General features: G+C 41.1%; 1 protein-coding gene across 1 annotated transcript in view; it reads left to right on the forward strand.

The window, feature by feature from the left end:
* Positions 1–13,155, forward strand: part of DDX6 (DEAD-box helicase 6) — a 39,789-nt gene extending 26,634 nt beyond the window's left edge. The window contains exons 8-14 of the mRNA XM_088458718.1: positions 2,139–2,261; positions 3,070–3,198; positions 7,285–7,401; positions 8,764–8,827; positions 8,919–9,020; positions 9,242–9,418; positions 9,537–13,155. Coding sequence (XP_088314844.1) covers positions 2,139–2,261; positions 3,070–3,198; positions 7,285–7,401; positions 8,764–8,827; positions 8,919–9,020; positions 9,242–9,411 — 705 coding nt within the window. The 3' untranslated portion in view covers positions 9,412–9,418; positions 9,537–13,155. The remainder of the gene's footprint in view (positions 1–2,138; positions 2,262–3,069; positions 3,199–7,284; positions 7,402–8,763; positions 8,828–8,918; positions 9,021–9,241; positions 9,419–9,536) is intronic.
* Positions 13,156–20,505: the final 7,350 nt, after the last annotated feature.

Raw genomic sequence — 20,505 nt, forward strand, 5'->3', positions numbered from 1 at the left:
GCGGGCGCCCATTACCCAGATACACCACTGTTGGCCTCATAAATCGGTTTGGACTCCCAAAAGGTTGACTTTGAGCGGACTTCTGCTTGCCTCCTCACCCATTGACACACACAACTGAATTTGTTCGCGGTCACTTTAGGTGGGAGCTGCGGCAGCGATAAATGTATGCCCCCCCCAGTTTAAGGAACATGCTGAAGACTACAACCAGGAAGAAACCTCTATATGTCAGTTGACGTCCTTGCTTTTTTTTTTTTTTTATTGAACGCTGGTTTTTCACAAGAAGGTGGCTATTTTGCTGGAAGTGCACTTATTTTGCAACCTCTGTACAGCCCTCCAGTAGCTCCTTATGATTTAAATTCAGTCTTGCCAGCTTTTACAGCAACTTGTTAAATCTCTTGGATTTTGTAGATTTGCCCTTTCTAAAAAAAAAAATAAAAATAAATAATTAAATAAATGCTACTACAGTTAAATTAATCCACCCAACACCCAGAGATGCATGTTTCTTAAGCTCTGGTGTGTGTACCCTAGGGAGTGGTAACCAGGAGGATAGGTGGTGGATCCGATGTTATTATGAGCAGTACCATCCCTTAGAACTTGCATTCTCTTGAGTACGATTTCCCTGGAAAGTGATAAAGTGGAGAGTGATAAACAACCAACCACTCAGCTCCTAACTGTCATGTTACAGACTGTGTTTGAAAAATGAGTTTAAGAGCCTGTTGGTCGTTTATCCCTCTCCACTTTATCACTTCCCAGAGCTTAATACATCTGCCCCAATGTTTTAGACTGTGGCAGTTGATTCCAGTGGCAAGTTGGGTGCTGAAGTTCAGAGTCCACATTCACACTGATTTTGTCTGGTTTTCATTTCAAATCCGAAAGGTCACTGTCTTTCGTTATTAACACTGAGCAATGTGAGTCAGGTAGGGAGTCTAATGCTTCTGACTTGTCTTAAGGCTCAGTTCCAGCCTCAGTCTGATTTCAGCCTGGGTTTAATAGATAATCTAATAAGAGCCATCTATAAAGTAGTGGTCACTGATGAAGCTAAAGAAACTCCTTGCAGGAAGTGCCGTCTCAGGAGTAGTCAGAAAATAATGGACATTTACTCCTTAACAGAGTTAAAGGTTTGAGGGCGTATAGAAGGATATATGCAAGTACCTGAATCATTATTGTTCCAGACTATAAAATCCAGTGCTTTTGTGTTTTTGTTTGACTATTGCCCGGCCTGGCCTGTATTTGGACATGGTGCTTAGTAAATGGCACAGTGACATCATCAAACATGTAAAAGCTTCAGGAATGTTAAATTCTATACTGGCTGGAGTCCAGATTGGCTCTGTGCACAGAAATATGAACATTTGCTCATTGTGTTCTCTGAAATGCTTAAAGCTTGCAGAAGACTTGCTCCTTGTGTACAATTAATGCAACTTTTTTTTAAATTATTATTATTATGGAATAACTTTTGAGCAGTTGCTAGTAAACCAGTTTCTGTCAAGCGTTTACGCTGCTTAATTAAACAAGGTTTAGCGTGAGCTCTGGACTTGTTTGAACATCTTACCGTGATTTCATTTGAGGCTTATTGAGCTTTCTGTTGTAATCTTGTTTAGTTATGTTCATCCAACTAATTGCAAGAATATGTAAATGTTCCTGCGTTCGATGCATCACTGCAAATATGATTAAGTTGCTTGCATAGGATAGACAACATTAAAGCCTTTAGCTGCTTTATCTATAAAGGTCATCCAGTGAAGTGACTATGGAACCCAGGTGACTGACAGAATCAATATGCTGTAACAAATGACTACCTTTATAATTGCTCCTAGCCACTTCAAGGAAGCCTGTTACATGCCTCAGCTATCGAGTGCGTGCTTCAGTAGCCCTTTAAGCATGGGTGATATGGGTATTGTGATCGCTGAACAGACTGACCTGAAAGTGGTGTATGAACAGTGGAAGTATGTGTAAATAAAACCTTATTGAACATGTTTCTTTGCAGCTCTGTGGCAACGTCTTTGCCAGTATTCAGTAGTAGTAATACTGAAACTGCTTCTTTGCAGGTTTAGCTTATCAGTTTCAATCAGAACGCTTTTTTTCTGTGTTTTTGCCACATCTGATAACTGCTAAATAAAATAATCTCTTTACTATATTTGCAGGCGGATAAACTGCTGTCTCAAGATTTTGTGCAGATAATGGAGGATATAATTATTACGCTACCTAAAAACCGTCAGATTCTCCTTTATTCAGCCACTTTTCCACTTAGTGTACAGAAGTTTATGGTAAGATTTTTTTTTTTGTTTGTTTCTGGTCTGGTGCAGGAATGTTGTAACCTAATAATAAAATACTTTGCAAGCACTTTATTAGAGGGTTTTGTTCCTTAGTTTTTATTTTCCCTTAGACATTTCACAATCACTCACCTGCAATATAAACTAAACTTGCAGGCAAAACTTCTTGAAAACCTTGGCCCTCAGAGCTTGCAGTCAACATGACAGATATCAGACTGCAACAAATACTGAAATACCACCAGTTCTCTGAAGCCATAGGCCCATCTTTAAGATCTACTTGGTCATTTTAAGCTGGTATACACTATCGGATATATTGCTTGTTCCATTGATCTGTAGTGCATCGGCTGGTTTGTCTACCAGATACGTCTGTGAATGACGTCTATCAGACATATCTGATCGCCCTTGCAGCACAGCAGACGATTATTATAGATATATATAGCTATCTATCTATTATATATCTCTATTTATTAGTTTCATCCAGCCTGGCTGTATAGCCTACCACCCGATATGTCTGCAGCAGAGGTCATTCATTATGATTTCGGCAGATCTATTCAAATAGCTATTCACTTACCGATCGGCGCCCGAACGATTGGTAAGTGTATATGCACTTACCAGTCGTGTACCCAGCTTGAGCCTAGAGTTGCTTAGGGAAATAGAATTGATACTATACTGGGCTTTCCAGTATGTGGTGGTTAAAAAGTTTAGGGGTTTTGCTTACACATCTCTTGATTTTGGAACAATAAGAATTGTGCAAACTTAAAAATAAATTGCTAAACTCACTTGTCTTCCCTTCTCATTGTAGTCCTCTCACTTGCAAAAACCATATGAAATTAACTTGATGGAGGAGCTTACACTGAAGGGAGTAACGCAATATTATGCCTATGTAACTGAGAGGCAAAAAGTTCATTGCCTAAACACGCTGTTTTCAAGGGTAAGTATCACTGCAGATAACTTCCTGTAGTCACACATTCTGCAATTTCACTTAGTTGCTACCTGATAACTTCTTCGAGGCTTTGCAATTTGCGTATTAGTGCTGCAAGGGAAAGTGTGAATGTGTGTTCAGAAGCATTTTGAAAGGTAACTTGAAAATGCTTCCTGTTAGCTGCTTCAGTGGCTTTTGCAGGCTGTTGACTTTGTCTCATAGGCTCTTAAACAACATTGAATTAAAACTGCAGTATAACCTGGCAGCCGTAGTGGGTTGGTTGCCCATATCAAACTGACAACCTAAAGCATTTTTGTTTCTCGTCCGTTTCAGAATTTGTTTCGAAGTATAGTGTCTTAATGTGTATTTAGCTAATGTATCAGTTGCTTTTTTTTTTAAATATTTTTTATTTTTTAATAAAAGAAAAAAATCATCTCATTGACCGGTTAATGTAAAATGGGCACATTGCTGCGTTATCAGGGCCCATCCCAAACTGGGGAATGTTGACTCTTGAAACTAATAAAGCCAGTAAATTCTCCAACTGGTGGACTGGTACTTGCTATCACATATCTTTAATGGGTGAGATCAGTAAGGCGATGTGTGTTATGGATTATACCGTACTTCATGACTATAGAAAAGCAATATGTTGTACTTATGAAGAGAATGGTGAATTTAGTTTGCTTATGTTAATGTACAGTACCAGTAAAAAGTTTAGACACACCTTCTCATTCAATGGTTTTTGTTTATTTTAATAATTTTCAACATAGTATATTAATACTGAAGACATCAAAACTATGAAAACACACATATGGAATTATGTTGTAAACAAAGTGTTAAACAAATCAAAATATTTTATATTTTTGACTCCTCAAAGTAGCCCCCTTTTTGCTTGGGTGACAGCTTTACACACTCTTGGCATTCTCTGTCAGCTTCATGAGGTCTCCTGGAATGGTTTTGAATTAACAGGTGTGCCTTGTCAAGTCAATCTGTGGAATTACTTGCCGCCTTAATGTGTTTGAGACAATCAGTTGTGTTGTGCAGAGGTAGGGTTAGTACACAGTGGACACCACTATTTCACTACTGTTGTAATCCATATTATGGCACCAACCACTCAACTCAGTAAAGAGAACGACAATTCATTACTTTAAGACATGAAGGTCAGTCGATATGGAAAATTTCAAGAACTTTGAATGTATCAAGTGCAGTTGCAAAAACCCTCTAACGCTATGATGAAACTGGCTTTCATGAGGACCGCCCCAGGAAAGGAAGACCAAAAGTTACCTCTGCTGCAGAGAAAGTTCATTAGTTACCAGCCTCAGAAACCGCTACTTAACAGCACTTCATATTAGAGACCACATAAATTCTTCACAGAGTTCAAGTAGCAGACAAATCTCAACATCAACTGTAAAGAGGAGACTGCGTGAATTAGGCCTTCATGGTCTTATTGCTGCGAGGAAGCCACTACTGAGGAGGAACAACAAAAAGAATTGTTTGGTCCAAGAAACACAAGGAATGGACATTAGACCAGTGGAAATCTGTACTTTGGTCTGATGAGTACAAATGAGAGCTTTAGTTCCAACCGCCGTGTCTTTGTGAGCGGATGGTTTCTGCATGTGTGGTTCCCACTGTGAAGCATGGAGGAGGTGTGGGGGTGCTTTGCTGGTGACACTGTTGGTGATTTATTAAAAATTCAAGGCACACTTAACCAGCATGGCTACCACAGCATTCAGCAGCGCCATGCCATCCCATCTGGTTTGCACTTACTGGGACCATCATTTGTTTTTCAACAAGACAATGACCCCAAACACACCTCCAGGCTATGTAAGGGCTACTTGACCAAGAAGAAAAGTGATGGAGTGCTGCGTCAGTTGACCTGGCCTCCACAATCACCCGACCTAAACCCAATTGAGCTGGTTTCGGATGAGTTGGACCGCAGAGTGAAGGAAAAGCAGCCAACAAGTGCTCAGCACCTCTGGGAATTCCTTCAAGACTGTTGGAAAACCATTCCAGGAGACTACCTCATGAAACTGATTGAGAGAATGCCAAGAGTGTGTAAAGCTGTCATCCAAGCAAAGGGGGCTACTTTGAGGAATCTAAAATATAAAACATTTTGATTTGTTTAACTTTTTTTTTTTTTTTTTTGTTTACAACATAATTCCATGTGTTTTCATAGTTTTGATGTCTTTAGTATTATGTTGAAAATAATTAAAATAAACAAAAACCATTGAATGAGAAGGTGTCCAAACTTTTGACTGGTACTGTACATGTAAATGCGATGGAAAAAATTTACAGTAGCATAAGTTGCTTGTAGTGCTTCAATGACTAGGGGCTCTATTTACTACAATCCGCATTCAAAATGCAGTTGTGTGATATTTTCGACTAAATTTGCATTGCGAACTTAGGAAATCACGGATTTATCAAAACTCCCTTGCAGGGACAGAGCTTACGATAAAGCTCTGTCATTGCGAATCCCCTCCGCAGCCTTAGGGACTCTGTCTGCGCATGCACAGCCATCTGCTAGCGCGACTGACAAATTCCCTCCTCCCAGAGCAGTAGTCTGGGAACCGGGGGAAACCCTGGGTAACGCTCATTTTGTTTTTAGTATATCTGGGCAGATCACATTCCCCATTAGTTATGAGAAATGCGATCTGCTTACTTTTTGGAGTAGAATTTTGCAATTGCCCTTTAGTAAATGTATGCGATAATAAAATGTGACTAGTGTAAAAAAGTCTTCACTTTATTTTACTAAAAATGTTAGATAGGCCCCTAGGTGCGATTTGATCTTTCTCAATTACTGTAAATTGCAGTGAGCAACTTCTGATTAAGCAGCTCTTCAGTATTTCATTCAAATACTGTGCAGTACCCATACCTTTACAATGTGTTAAGGCGCATATTCACTACACGATATAAATGGACGATTGAGCGATTACGTTATGTTTGAATCGTGCAGTCAATATGCCGGCAATGACCAGCGATGCGCGTTCCCGCTGGTCGTCTGCATGTCATCGCCTGAACATACTGCCCAACCCGCCGATATCGCCAGGTTGTGCATGTTCGGGGATGAGGGAGGGTGCCTGCACTGAACGACTTATCGTTCAGTGTGGGCACATTATCCACTGCACAGAATAATGAACGATAACTGTCGTCGTACAGTTGTTCATTACTCATGTAGTGGATATGCGCCTTTACAGTAAAGTAATCTATTAGATTTTGGTGTATCTTGCACAGTGTCTCCACTGAAATCCAGTGTTAGGAGATTGTATACATGACAGATTTGCTTTATTAAACAGATTACAAATGCTAATTTAAGTAGTGATCATTTGGATTACATGGTATAGAATGGCTTTTTACAATCTTGGAGGAAGCAGGCAGGGTAACCTGTGAAACTCGTTTATGCCTATTCCTTCCACTTACCACTAGTGCGTGTCACGGTTACGCTGCCCACTTCCTCAGTCTGTTTATGCCAGTATTTCTTAGATGGTTAATTGTTAATGTTAATTTTGGTGATGTGATCAATATTTTGCACCTTATAATCCGAGTGCCAGCATTGTCTTGTCCTGTTTTGCAGGTCAAATACTAAGTGAGTCTCATTTAGCCTTTGGTCTGCAATGCAGGAGGATGCAACTTGAAATATTGTATTATCAATATTAAATTAACTTTTTTTAAAAATATACTAGCATAACCAGTCTGAGGAAGTGGGCAGTGTACCTGTGAAATGCGCTCAAGGGACGTACAAATTCCTTCCACTTGCCACAATTTAATGGTTTATCCATTGTTTGAGATGAAATTTATACATCTCCATTTGAGATGAATTTTCAATAACCTAGAAGCTTATTTCAAATTGGTGGTATTGACTCTGCAATTGGTAGAACCTGTGTCAAAAGGAACCTTTACAGTTGGATTCTCAGAGGTTTTGGAGATCCCTCTTTTCCCCTTAAAGCGGCCTACACTACCAATTGATACACTTAGCTTTCCCAGTGAGATGGGACAGACCACTTTCTTTAGCGTTTAATAGATGTTTTAGCATGGAATATATCTTCTTGGCTGAAGAGTTGTAATTTTCTTTTTTTTCTTTTTTTTTTTCTTCTTTCCTAGCTTCAGATAAACCAGTCAATAATCTTCTGCAACTCCTCTCAGCGGGTGGAATTGTTGGCCAAGAAAATCTCTCAATTGGGTTATTCCTGCTTCTATATCCATGCAAAGATGAGACAGGTTAGTAGAGAGTGGGCTGGTTAACAGTCCTGGAGAGCTGACAATGGTATTCCTGCAAATGGACACTTGTGATATTGCACCTAATTCACAGTCGAACTTCAAACTATGGGCAAATCACTTGGCTGGTGTCACAAGGGTTTTTGCTGAAACTATGATAACCTGTTTAGTAGTTCTGGCTGACAGAAAACACAGCGAGAACAGCCCTACATAGTATGTTTTATTAGTGCTTGCAATGCAAGAAGAATGTTGCCTACTATGAAACCCTTTATCTACTTGCCCTAAATGCTGTTTGCAGTTTTTCAATAAAGGGCAGGGAATATGCTTGTGTAAATCTGTACAGTTTCTACCCCCAAGGAAAATCTTCTGTGCTGGAGTTTGGCATGAAGATGTACAGACTAAAGTGTTACTTTGAGCCCATGCAAATGTCTGATCCCTAAGTAATTGTAAATCTCTGTTCCCTGAACGCAGTATTAATGCTGAGCTCAGCCTAAAGCTGCATACACAACAATTTTTTGAACGATTATCGTTCAACTGTATTTATCGATAATCATTGGAAAAAATCATTCACTTTCTGAGTTGAACGATTATCGTTCATGCGCGTTCACGTTTGTAGTTCAGTCAAGACTTGTCAACTCAAGGATTTTCATTAAGGGAATATGCAAGAATCGTTTGTAGTTCAAAAAAATCGTTCATTACACTTTAAAAAATGACAGAAAATCGTTCATAAAATCATTGGTAACAAAATCGTGTGTGTGTGTGCAGCTTTAGTATTGAAACAAAGTATCAGCTTTGCCTGAAAGTAAATTCTTGTTGAGGGTTCAGGGCTGGATAGATTGACAAACTTTACCAACTGAAATACCAATAAGTGTCAGTTTTATTCAATAGAGATGCACAATAGTATTAAGACTTAGGGGGTGATTCTATTGTTAGCGCCGTCGCCTATCAGTGTTGGGTGCCAGATGGAGCAATTCAATTGTTGCTTTGTGCACGAACACCAGCATTTCTGCTCTTCACCCCTCCCCCTCCCCCTCCCTCCTGATGTGGCGAGAAGAAATGTGTGAAAAGTCCCATCTTTTTGGCGCCCTAATCAGAACGTTAGATGGGTTTAGCTGCTATACATGGCTAAACAGCTGTCTGGCGCGATAATTAATGGGCGCCCTAAACAATTGAATTGCTACATTGGGCACCCATTAATTATTGTGGCGCCTAAAACCATTTAATCGCCTCCTGAATGTGGATTTATGTACCAAATGCCATATTTCAAAAGCAGTGACCAAATAATCGGAAGCAATGTGTTTCACACACTTCAATCTGGAAGTGGCTAAAACAAGATGTACCTATTTATTTCTTTTTTCCCCACAGGAGCACAGGAATAGAGTGTTCCATGATTTCAGAAATGGCTTGTGCCGTAACCTTGTTTGCACTGGTAAGACTCCTCTCCTGCATCCGGTTTTATTTTTTGTTTTTTCAAACTGATATTTTTATTTTATTTTGTCCTTTTTTTTGCACCCCTCTAGATTTGTTTACCCGTGGTATTGATATCCAAGCTGTGAATGTGGTGATAAACTTTGACTTTCCAAAGCTGGCAGAGACCTATCTACATCGTATAGGCAGATCAGGTAAACCTCCCAAAGTGCTAGTCTCTAGTTTTCCACAGCAAACTTGCATTTACCCATCTGTTGTGCTACATGGAGCCTTTGCAGGCTTGGATTTTGGGTCGCAGGCCACAAACCTAGGTTGTCATGTGAAATGCTGGCTTTCTGCGTGTTGTAGTATTAGAATAACTTTCTTAACTGACTTTCTAAAAAAAAAAAAAAAAAATTTCTTCCTATGTTAACAGGTCGCTTTGGCCACCTTGGCCTTGCCATAAACTTGATCACTTATGACGACAGATTTAACCTTAAGAGTATTGAAGAGCAGCTGGGAACAGAGATCAAGCCCATACCCAGCAGCATTGACAAAAGCTTATACGTGGCAGAGTATCACAGCGAAACCGGAGAGAAGCATTAAGCTGCATGTCAGTATCTTGCTTCATATCATTTTTTTTTATTGTCTACTTTCCTGCTTTATTACAAGACTGATGCCATAATAAAATGCTTTGAGTTGTAATTTGACATGATTACTTTCTCTTTCAGGTTTCACTGACCCCCAGAAGATAAGATCCTGACCATGCATAATTTTCCTTGATGAGGATTTCTCCCCCTACTTGCCTGGCTCCCTTCATTTTATATGTTCTGCCTTCTGGAACCCTGACCAGCATAAGCCTAAGGATGTGTACATTTTTTTGCCTCCCTCCCAATTCCCCCCCCCCCCCCCCTTCCTGTCCCCTGTGTCCCACACCCCAAATACTTCATTACTGAACCCCAGCTGTATTCCCTGTGCAGTCACAGGATTTAATGTAGTTGCACTTAATTGCTTTCTCACATTTTATTCCCATGGGAGAAGGCAGCAAGCATACTGGAGCCCTCTAACTAACTTTCTTGAGGACCCTTGAACTATTGGGCCTTAGTTTCTAAAGAATTTTATCTGCAACTGAGCCAACAGTGTAATACTGTATATGGCTGTCCCTTCTATTAGAAAGTTGCAAGCAGTTCAATACTAGCTTATATCATTATTCCTGTGCATCCACTTGTGGCAGTTTGGAGTTCATGTCTTAATGATATGTGATTTTTATTTAATTATTTTTTTTTTTTTCCATAAAGCAGACTATTTTACTTGTGCGAAGTGCCTTATGCTACAAGACCATTCAAGATTCTCTCCACTGCAGCCCTTATAAGATGAGAAACAAATAGATTCACACCCTTGCTTCATTTTTTTTTTTTTTAACCACATGTAAATCTGCAAGTCACTAAAGCTGGTGCTTTTAGATCAAAGCCGCTAGCTGTGAAACTCTTCCATATGTACATTATTCCCCTTATTGTTTTCATCTGGAATGCAAATGATTGCAACTTCAGGGGTTCCCATAGTTTGTAAATATGTATACCTGTAATTACAGAAGCAAAAGAAATAAGCCAGTGTCAGAAACCCATTTGGGAGGCTTAAGTGCAAGTTCCAGAGTTGTGTTTTTTTTTTTTTTTTTTTTTAATTTTAAACTTCGAAATCTCCCCATCTAGGTGGCAGTTGCTGGTTTTGAGTAATACTTGTTCCCAGATAAACACTAAAATGTGTTTTTTTTTTTTTTTTTTTTGTTTTTTTATATCCAACTTTCAGCAACATTTTTTCAGATGTATTCCAAAGCCATGCCCCCTCTTACAAAAGTGTCCCTTGCATGAGGGGTAATGGGGTTAAATCTAAGGAATTTGATGTGTATACTTGTACAAAAAAAATGTAAATATTTTTGTTTGGGGGGTGGGAAAAGGGGATATTTTGTTTTTAGTTTCTTTAATGATGGTTTGCTGAAGGTTTCTGTGTGGTTAGGACCGCAGCTAAAGCTGAGAGAGGTTCAGATTGTGGCAACATTATACAGAACGGCTATCTAAAAAGGGGGTGGTAAAGAACTACATTTTTATTTTATTTTTATTTTTTTTCACCCCTTGGTCATATGAAGTGACTCTCAGCCCAATAACTTCATTAGACCTTGACTTTAAATAAGTTTTAGAGAAACAAAAGATAGGTGGGTTGGCCAAGCGCTTCAGTCACTAAAGCTAGAATGTTGTACAATCACCCATTAATGGAAATGCCTCAGTTTCTGCAAGTGTTGTTTTGAACTGACCCTCTCCCAGTATGCTAGATGCTTGGCCTTATCTACAGGCAAAATGAGTGAGGAGCCATCACTTGTTCGTTTAGTTTAATTGTCCCTACAACTAAAGTCACCTGGAGCGTGCAGTATTACATAGAAATTGCACATTATGCCTCAGTTTACCATAAGTGTATCCCTCTTTCTTGATTGGAGTTTGTGCTGGAATGGAATCTGGCCTTTATTACTGCACGTCCAGGTGCACGTTGACGCACAGGCTTGTATGTACAGCTGTTGTGTAAGACATTCACAAAACCTGAAACTTCAGTAATGCAAGAGCACAATTGGCAACTTTTTTTAATTTTTTTTTATTTTCGTTAATGGGGTGTATTTAATAATTCTATTTAACTGAGAACTGCTCGATTGCTCTGCTACTGAAGGTTTTGCTCTTAAATATATTCTTTTTGTTTGGATCATGGTGCAATAAACTACTTCCTCTTGCCCAGTTCTATCCAAATTGCACCTGTCATTGTGCAATTATGTGCCATTTCAACTCTGAATGGCAGTGCTATGCTGGTGCTAAATCCATGATCCTTGTATGAATACATTTTTTATTTTATTTTTTCCCCCCCTAACCCTTGTATAAATTAAGACCCTATATAATGGAGGTTCTGCTCTCTATGCTCCTCTGTTTGCACACAAGGGTTTCACCTATTGAGGACTGTGGAAATATCTTGGCAGCCATTTAGAAGAGGCTGCCTTTGTTTAGGTGCTGTGAAGGTATTTTACAGATGATCATAAATGCAAAACTGAAAGATGCTCTAAAATACACAAATTTAATATTTTTGTCCCTTATGCACAAGATGCCTAGTCCGTTTTGAGTAGCAGCCTTCCAAATGCTGGTGACCATTTCAGATACAAATCTGCTTTGTAAGTTATCACACCATGACTGCAAGTGGATGACTGTGAAATGGCAGCATGACTCCAGAGCGGCCAGCGGAGCTTCCCAAATAAAAATTATTTTGGAATGCTCCCAGTACATCCTGAATATTTCACATAACTAATTCTGGTTTATCTCCAAATTGGGTTTGGGAGCAAGGAAATAAGTTTACACTTTTAATTTTTAAGAATGAGATGGGAGCATCTTTTCATTTGCACGAATTTAAAAATTGGTGACCTGCTTTGCAAAACATACAAATATATATACGGTATTACTGTTTGGTGTCAAAGAATTAGGAGTTGGTGGCATCTCTGGCACTGAACAGGTTCAACATCTCATTCTGCTTTGTTCTTTTAAGGGGTTGGGTAGGGTTAGGATCTGACGTTAAACATACTGGGATCAATTACATAAGTGATCTCTAAAAATGAAAGGTATATTTTTGTTCCTTGATAAAGACTGCAGTTTGCCCAGGTAAATAAGTGAAACTGTGCTGGATACAATACTCTAGTTTATTTTTTATTTCATGGAGGAGTACCTTTTCTTCTTTTCCCACAGGAAGCAGTGGGATGCAGTTTCCTACATTAGGTTTATTTCTAGAAAAAACAAATTAAGTTATTCCTTTTATGTTTTATGTCAGATCTAAATAAGCCAAGAGGGGTGGGTACAACTTTAGTTTGTACCCTTGAAATGGTGGGTGGGGATAGGGGGGTAATAACTGTTCGGATGTCAAACGATTACCATAATGCAAAGCAGTGCAGTGTCTGTTGGCAGACAAACGTGTTTGACTACCCTGATCTCAGCAATGTAACCTTATAATGCTGCTGTCCTTGAGACATATGCACTAAAAGGTTAATGATGCCATTTTCCGACCTACACGCCAATGTAGGTAACAGCTTAGCTGCAAGTCACGGAGTTTGTGCAGTGGAAGTGAATATGATTGTGATAGTTGGGCAACTAAGCTGCTTTCATCTTGAACTTCATATGAAATCAAGAAAATGGCCCAGTGGGAATTTTTATTTTTCCAAGTCGTTGATGGTGATTGTTAAATCAGTCAGAAATATGTATGAGAGAAATGGTACCATCAGAGTTGTGTTTTGTTTTTTTTCTTTTCGTCCTAATAAAATCCCACTGGAAATCACTAATTTGTGTGTTGCATTTGTTTTAATATGTTCTACTGCATAATTTATTATCATGACCTTCATAATAGGGAGTGGAAGATAATTCATTTGCTTTTGTTCAGTTTCTGCCTCCTTTAGAACACTGGCGTATATCACTGCTGCCCATTAAAGGTAGTTTGATTGCTCTACGCTTTAATTTCCCCACTGTTTTAGAAGTATAGACCAGATTCTTTACTGGGTTTGGTCACCACCTATGTTTAGTAATTACCTGTATGTAAAAAGAAAAACTCTAATTTTTCTTTCACTTGTACATTCAGGAATGAGAAATAACAGAATATATGCTTTGTACACGTTACATATGTCACATTTGAGCACTCCCAAATCACCTCCCAAAATTTGTGTTTTAAACTTTATTTTTTTATTTTTCAGGCTAATTTCATAAAATTTAATAATTTACAAATTTTACTTTGCTGTAATGACCACTTCAGATTTATAAACAATGTTTTTTGGCTTTGCAACTGGTACAACAGTTTCATGGATTGAGCCTATATGTTTTACTGTATACAAAGCCAGAAGGAAGTCTTACTTGTACTTTCATATCTAAAGGGCACAAAATACTTAGTGGCATATTCAATTGGCTGCAATTTTTTCTAAATACCTTGCTCCGCAATTATTTTTTCCTTTTGGCATGAGGTAGGTTAACTTTGCACAACTTGTAAAGTTTTTAAATATCCCTAAATGTTAGGGCTTGCTTCAGAACCTCTTTTGCCCTCCACAGTGACTAATTAGGCAATTTGGCTTAATTAGTCCAATAATTACATGTCATTATTGGTTACAATTGCCTCAATCTATTTTTGTCAATGTATGCACCCCAAATTTAATTACGCTGTTTAAATGAAAAATAATTGCTTTTTATTTTTAAAATTGGCCTAAAATTTCCCCCATCACACTTTTGCGTTTTATCTTTCTTTTGTAATTAAACAAGTTTGTTTTTTTATTTTAGTTTTGTGATCTTAAGTGTCAGCAATTTCCAGCATTTTTTTAAATATTAAAATATTATTCTTAGGTTACAGTAGGGTTTCTGTCCCAAATATATATTTTTTGTAATGTACTTGTTACTTTTTTTTTTTCCTTTTTCCCTGCAGGTTATTTGTGTTAAAATTACCTCCCAACTTTTTTTTTTTTTTTTTTTATTGGACAGCATGGAGATAGGGAGGGCACTTACCCTCGCTAATGAAAAATGGCTGCGATGTAACATGGATATTTTTACCACAAATCGTGCTCCCAGCTGTGTATGCCCCCTTAATGTAAGAGAGTGTCAAAGTTTTTTTTTTTTTTTTTTTTTTTAAATTAAGAGCCATTTTTAAGGGTTTAACCTGGAACTGAACAGCATTAGGGCTTTGGGTTTAGCTAGTGATAGTGCTCAACAACCACTGTATGTATCTGTTTCAGTGAGAGTGGTACTTTGTTCGGTTGTACAATTTCCTGTCAGCTAGTGCCTGGTCTTATACATGGCCTGCAGTTACTGAGGCCAGCAACCGTGTCCAGTCACAAGTATAACCTTAATCGAAGACCATAATTAGCCCTTGCACAGAGTGCTTCAAGGGGAAACTTCCATGTGTTAGAGGATTCTCTAAGAAGACATTCAGAGGTGAACACTATCGCAGCTTTTTGTGCAGTCGCCGTGGCGATATGTAAATGCTAGCTTCAGCTTTCCTCTTGTGTACTAGCTTGCAATGCCTAGAGACTACCACTTTTAGTAACAGTGGACAGTACAACACCAGCAGTGGTTCTGAACAGTCCACCATCTTGTGCACCATCAACCCTTGCTTAGACGCAGTGTCTCCTGAAATTGGTATGAATCTGGCCTCTGTGGCTCAGCATTTGGGAATGCATGAGCGTTTCACGGCCTCGCCTGTGACACTCCCATGACACTGGCTTTTTTTCGTTTACTGCAGGCCACCACCCAGCAAAGACCCTGGTTTTAGCTCAGCAATTTTAGTGCCAGCAACTTGTTGCATAGCCAGGTTTCTGCATACACTCTAACGTAGGGCTGGGCAATAAGCGCCCCCCCCCAATCTGTTGTAGGGCTACACATCCCAGTATGCCCTGCCACAGTTTTGCTATGTGGCAAAGCTAAAACTATTGCAAAGCATGCTGGGATTTGTAGTTCAACAGCTGGAGGGCCTTTAATTGTCCACCCCTGCTCGAACGCATGTGCTGTAGGAGTTTTCAGGACTTTTCGCGCATGTACAATTGCAAATCCCTCAACTTCGCAAACACTGCCCTTGTGTCCACCTCTGAATCAGGCCTATGGCTACGTAGTTGTCCACAAACTATTCTATACACTACTACCACTATCCCTCTTGGTGGATTTGAGAGAGAGAAAAAAATTTAAGATTGCACTGGTTTGTACACAGTATGAGGTTTGGCTTTCAATTCTCTGAGTTTATTACATTTCAATACGAGGGGTGTGCGGTTATGTTTCTGGATGTGCAATGCAGTGGTAGAGTAGACACAATCTGACTGGTTGTGATGTATAATCTCTGACTAAAGTTCTTGTGGAAGTTCAGGCCAGAGAGCAGCACTGCACACTGAAGAAGTCCGCTTGTTCCGTTCCTTCAAACATTTATTATGGAGCTGAAGAGGCCACAGGAGAGCCATGATCTTCTAAGACTACAAGACTGGTCGGCAACAGTTTTGACCAACTGTGAGCTGCTTTTGGGTGGAGGAAACACCGTCCTGAACCACTGTGGTTTGCAGAAATTTGGCCCAGGAGATTGTCCCCGGAAGATGAGTCCTGCAGCAGACCTGTCCCCGCCATCAGAGGATAACATTGCTGCCCTGCAGGCCATAGTTGAGGTGGACGCCAGCGTGACTTGCCCAATTAGAGAAGAGAAGGGCATCTCATTGGGATTCATCGTATTCCATGAAATGTTTGTCCTGAGCAAGGTTTCTGCATGCTGAGTACACAATCAGCTGGCTAGTGAGCAGAAGGATACTGGGATGACTTGGTACCACAAAATAGGGGCCAGATTTGGCGGTTGCTGGGAGATCATCAGTGGCAATGAATCCTGGATCTACATTTTGCTACTCTGCACAGATTAGAGATCACTGCTCCTTTCTTGGGGTTGAATGGCAAAGCTAGTTCTCCATAGAATGGTGGTCAGGTGCTTTGCTGATAACAAGGGGTGTGCTGGTTCTAATAATGCATAAAGGGTGAAAAGACGTGTACCCGACAAGTCCGTAATACAATTCTCTATCCAAGTTTTCTCAGAAGGATAAACCTTCAACCCCAAGAAAGGAGCAGTGATCTCTAATATTTGCAGAGCCCACAGTGCAGCGTGGAATGTGCACGGACAAAGCGGTGCTGTGCGACAGAGCTTTGGGGAACAACGCAGTGAGCAGTGCTGCTGAAGTGGAAGAAAAGTGTGTACTTTCACCGGGTGAGAAACCTCAACATGCCTGAATGTGAAATAAGAGTGTATATATGGACTGGACACAGTGATTCATAGCTGCATTATGTGACTTACAACTATTGGGATCACTATAGACATCATGCAGTATATCCATATTACAAGCTATACATCTCCATCTACTCCTACACTTTTTATTCAAGGCAGTGTGGAGTCATACATATTTCTTCAGGGTCCACAGAGAGACCTTGTGGTGGTTGAGGACCGGGCACCACACAGTTAAAGCTTTTAGCTCCTAGGGTTCACTGGTCCAACCCCCTATACCCCGAGCCAGAGGCACCTTGGTTTCATTGGTACCTGGCTGGAGTCGGGTCACCATTATGCAGTGGGCTGCTTAGGCAGCCCAAAAATCTTTTTTTTTATTTTTTTTTATTTTCTGATTTGGTTTTTTGTTTTGTTTTTTTGCTGATCGTGCAGCAACAGACTGTCCACAGGACGTCTGTGCTGCCGCTCAAACACCCCTCCGGGTGCCACGAAGTTTGGCTGGGGATCGGTGGGCATCCTGGGGTCCTCACGAGCCAGGCCACGCGGACAGACCCAGATTGCAGCACGTACGCAAGGGGACAGGTATGGCGTGTCATCGCTTGCGGTGACCAGTGGATGGCAGTCATACTTCCGGTCTCTGGACAGACCAGTGGTGCTGAGAGTGAACACAGGCTTTGTCCAAAGTGATCCATTAGACCACAGGGTACAGATGGAGCAGGAATGTAGTGTCCCGGGGGTTAAAAATCGGCATGGAGAGATCCGCTTTCCCCATTAAAGTGGTCCCTCAACTCAGGGCGCTATTCCTCTGAGGTAGTGGTTCTTAACCTGGGTTCAATCAAACACCAGGGGTTAGGTGGAGGTGTCCATTCCGTTCGCCAGGGTTGCCAGGTGCATTAATATTCTTTTGGTATTCACACAATACTTTTATGGCATTTTTGTTTTGTTCTTTGAACACAGTGATTTTATGTGCAACTGATGCATGGTTCATTTTATACACTAATAAAATATATATCTATGTTTTGAATTTGAAGAAAATTTTTTTTTATTTTTCCAATTATGAAGGGTTTGGTGAATGCACATATGAAACTTGCAGGGTTCAGTACATCCAACAAGGTTAAGAACCACTGATGAGGTCCCTTCACTGAATGGCTCTCCTCTGACCACGCCCCCTCAGTGGTTTCCGGTGGCCATTTTCTCTCAGGGAAACGCAGGGTATGGTCACCCTACATACCTCTCCCTGAAGTCAGGTTATGTAGTGCTATAGCCTACCAGATGTTGAGTCACTAACTACAGAATCTGTGTAGTTGTTTAGAACTGCAGAATGGCACTACATTGTATTTCTGCATTGTATGTGACTTCTACTAGCGCTGCCTATCTGGTTATTTCTCTATTCTGTCAGTATATCTTTCCCCTTTTTTTTTTTTCTGACTTTGCCCTAACATACAGGTGTATTCAGGGTTTTTCCCAGTACATCACATCTCTACAATAAATGTATTGGTAAGGGTTGTCGCATACATTTGGTTACTGTTCCATATTTGTGCTGTGTGCTCCTGCAACTTGCCTAAGACCGGATCAGTATATTTAATTTCTACTTGTATCCTGCATACCCAGCCGTTGCATTATACCCAGTGCCATATTGTGTGCTATACTCCCCTACAGCCATGTCTAGCAGAGGCAAGAGTAGCAAGCATCTGCACCCATACTGCTATCATGCAAATTATGTGCTGCAGGCTTAAGTGAGGAGGATTTGATACAAGATGGGTTGTTCAGTGTTATAATCCACCAGGCCCATCAAACCCCCTTTCCCCCCCATCGCTCAAGCACAAGAGCCCCCCCTGGGCTTCCTTTTCTCAGGTGCTGGCTACTATCACGGACCACCTAGTGGTGCCAATTGTAATTGAGGTTACCACCTGCAGGCTGTAATTCCCCCTCTGGGGTTGCCAAAACAGGTTCAGGCAATACAGGTACATCCTGTGCCCCCACTACGGGTAGACGTACTCTCTAACTCTGTACAGACTGGTGGCTACCTCTACTGCCTTTCAAACTATGTTGCAAAGTGAGAACCCCCTACCCAGTACTAAGCATCCTGTTATCTTCACCGTCCATGCAACTCTCAGATTCTGAAGTGTCATCGGAGGAGGCCGAAGATGCTGATCTGTCTAACAATGACTCCCCTCAGGGAGGACGAGAGTCAGTCTAAAATTAATATTCCTGCCTTGGTGCGAGCTGTTAGATCCGTCTTACTAATCGAAGATGACGAGCTAGCCCCTAAATCAAAGCACCCAATAATGTTTAAGCGACAAAGTGGCTTCAGCAGAATTCCCTCTAATTAGCTGAACACATGGCTGCCTGGCAGATGTCTGGTAAGAGGTTTCAGCCCCAAAAATGTCTGACCCCCCCCCCCCCCCCCCCCCGTTATCCATTTCCTGCGGCTCACCGTTCAAAATGGGAGACTCCCCCTGCCATGGATTTGCATGTTACGCGTTTAATTAAAAGTGCTAAGTTGCCTAACCCTACAGTATCAGCTTTGAAGGACCCTACGGATAGAAAGGTTGAATCTTGCCTTAAGTCGGTATATACTCAGGAGCTGTTGCCTGTCTGACCATGGCTATTGCATGGGTGGCTAAAGCTATAGACCGCTGGGCTGACTCACTTAGAAACTCATTTTCCCTCAGATGCTTCTAGGGATATGATGACTTTCATTGCTCACATACGAGATGCAGCTTCTTATATTGGAGAAGCGACATTGGATGCCAGTCTCCTAACCTCCAGAGTTTCAGCTACGGCAGTGTCTGCCCACCGCACCCTGTGGGGGATCCCAGAGTGGGAGGCCGACTTTGCCCAGTGCTGTTGTCAAACCACCACGGATGCTTGAGTAACAAAAGTCGTCTCACTGGTACGCCCTCATTTCTTCGATGGCCACCCCACCTGTCTCTGCACAGGCCCTCCTTCAGACCCAAGCAAGGCCTTACAAATCCAGAAAGCCATTCAGTCCTTGCTGCAAGCATGGGTAATTGTGCCAGTCCAGCTATCTCAGCGGGGTACCGGTTACTATTCTACTCTTTCTTGTTCAAAAGCCAAATGGGTTTCATCGGCCTATCCTCCACCTCAAATCCCTGAACAATTTCCTCAGGGTACCCAGGTTCAGGACGGAAACCCTACGCTCTATCATCCTAGCTTTGGAGCCTGGAGATTTTATGGTATCTCTGGATATTCAGGACTCGTACCTACATGTACCTATATCGCCCTCACATCACTGATCTCTCCGGTTTGCTATACTACAGCAACACTTCCAATTTCAGGCTCTGCCCTTTGGACTATTAACAGCGCCGCAGGTGTTTTACCAAAATGATGGCTATCATGGCGGCCCACCTACGTGGTCAGGGTGTCTGACTGTTACCATATCTGGATGATGACCTGCTCTTAGCAGGCGCCCCATAAGTGCTTCACCACCATCTACGGCTAACAATTTCTTTCCTTCACAAGCACAGGTGGTTAATCAACTGGAAAAAGTCCTCCCTGAATCCCTCCACAGAGAATGATTCATCTGGGAACCCTGCTGGATTCTCAGGATCAGATCATCTTTCTATCAGACAAGATCTCCACACTTCAACTACAAGTGCACAGATGTCTCCCCAGTCGCCAGGTATCGATCCACTCAGCAATGCAAGTTCTGGGATCCATGGTATCCACCGAAGACGTGGAGTATGCTCAGTTCCATTCCAGGGCTGTGCAGAAGTTGATTCTCTCCAGATGGAACTGGTTACCCCATCTTGTCAAAGCTCATACAATGTTACTCTCTCCAGAGTTGCGTCTGTCTATCCATCTAACCAAGGGTCGCCCCTTTGGATCCCGGACTGGGTACTCCTAACAGACGCCAGACTCCATGGCTGGGGCACAGTGACCGGT

The sequence above is a fragment of the Taudactylus pleione genome, unplaced genomic scaffold, assembly GCF_031769625.1.
Source record: "Taudactylus pleione unplaced genomic scaffold, aTauple2 ptg000848l, whole genome shotgun sequence".
NCBI lineage: Eukaryota > Metazoa > Chordata > Amphibia > Anura > Myobatrachidae > Taudactylus > Taudactylus pleione.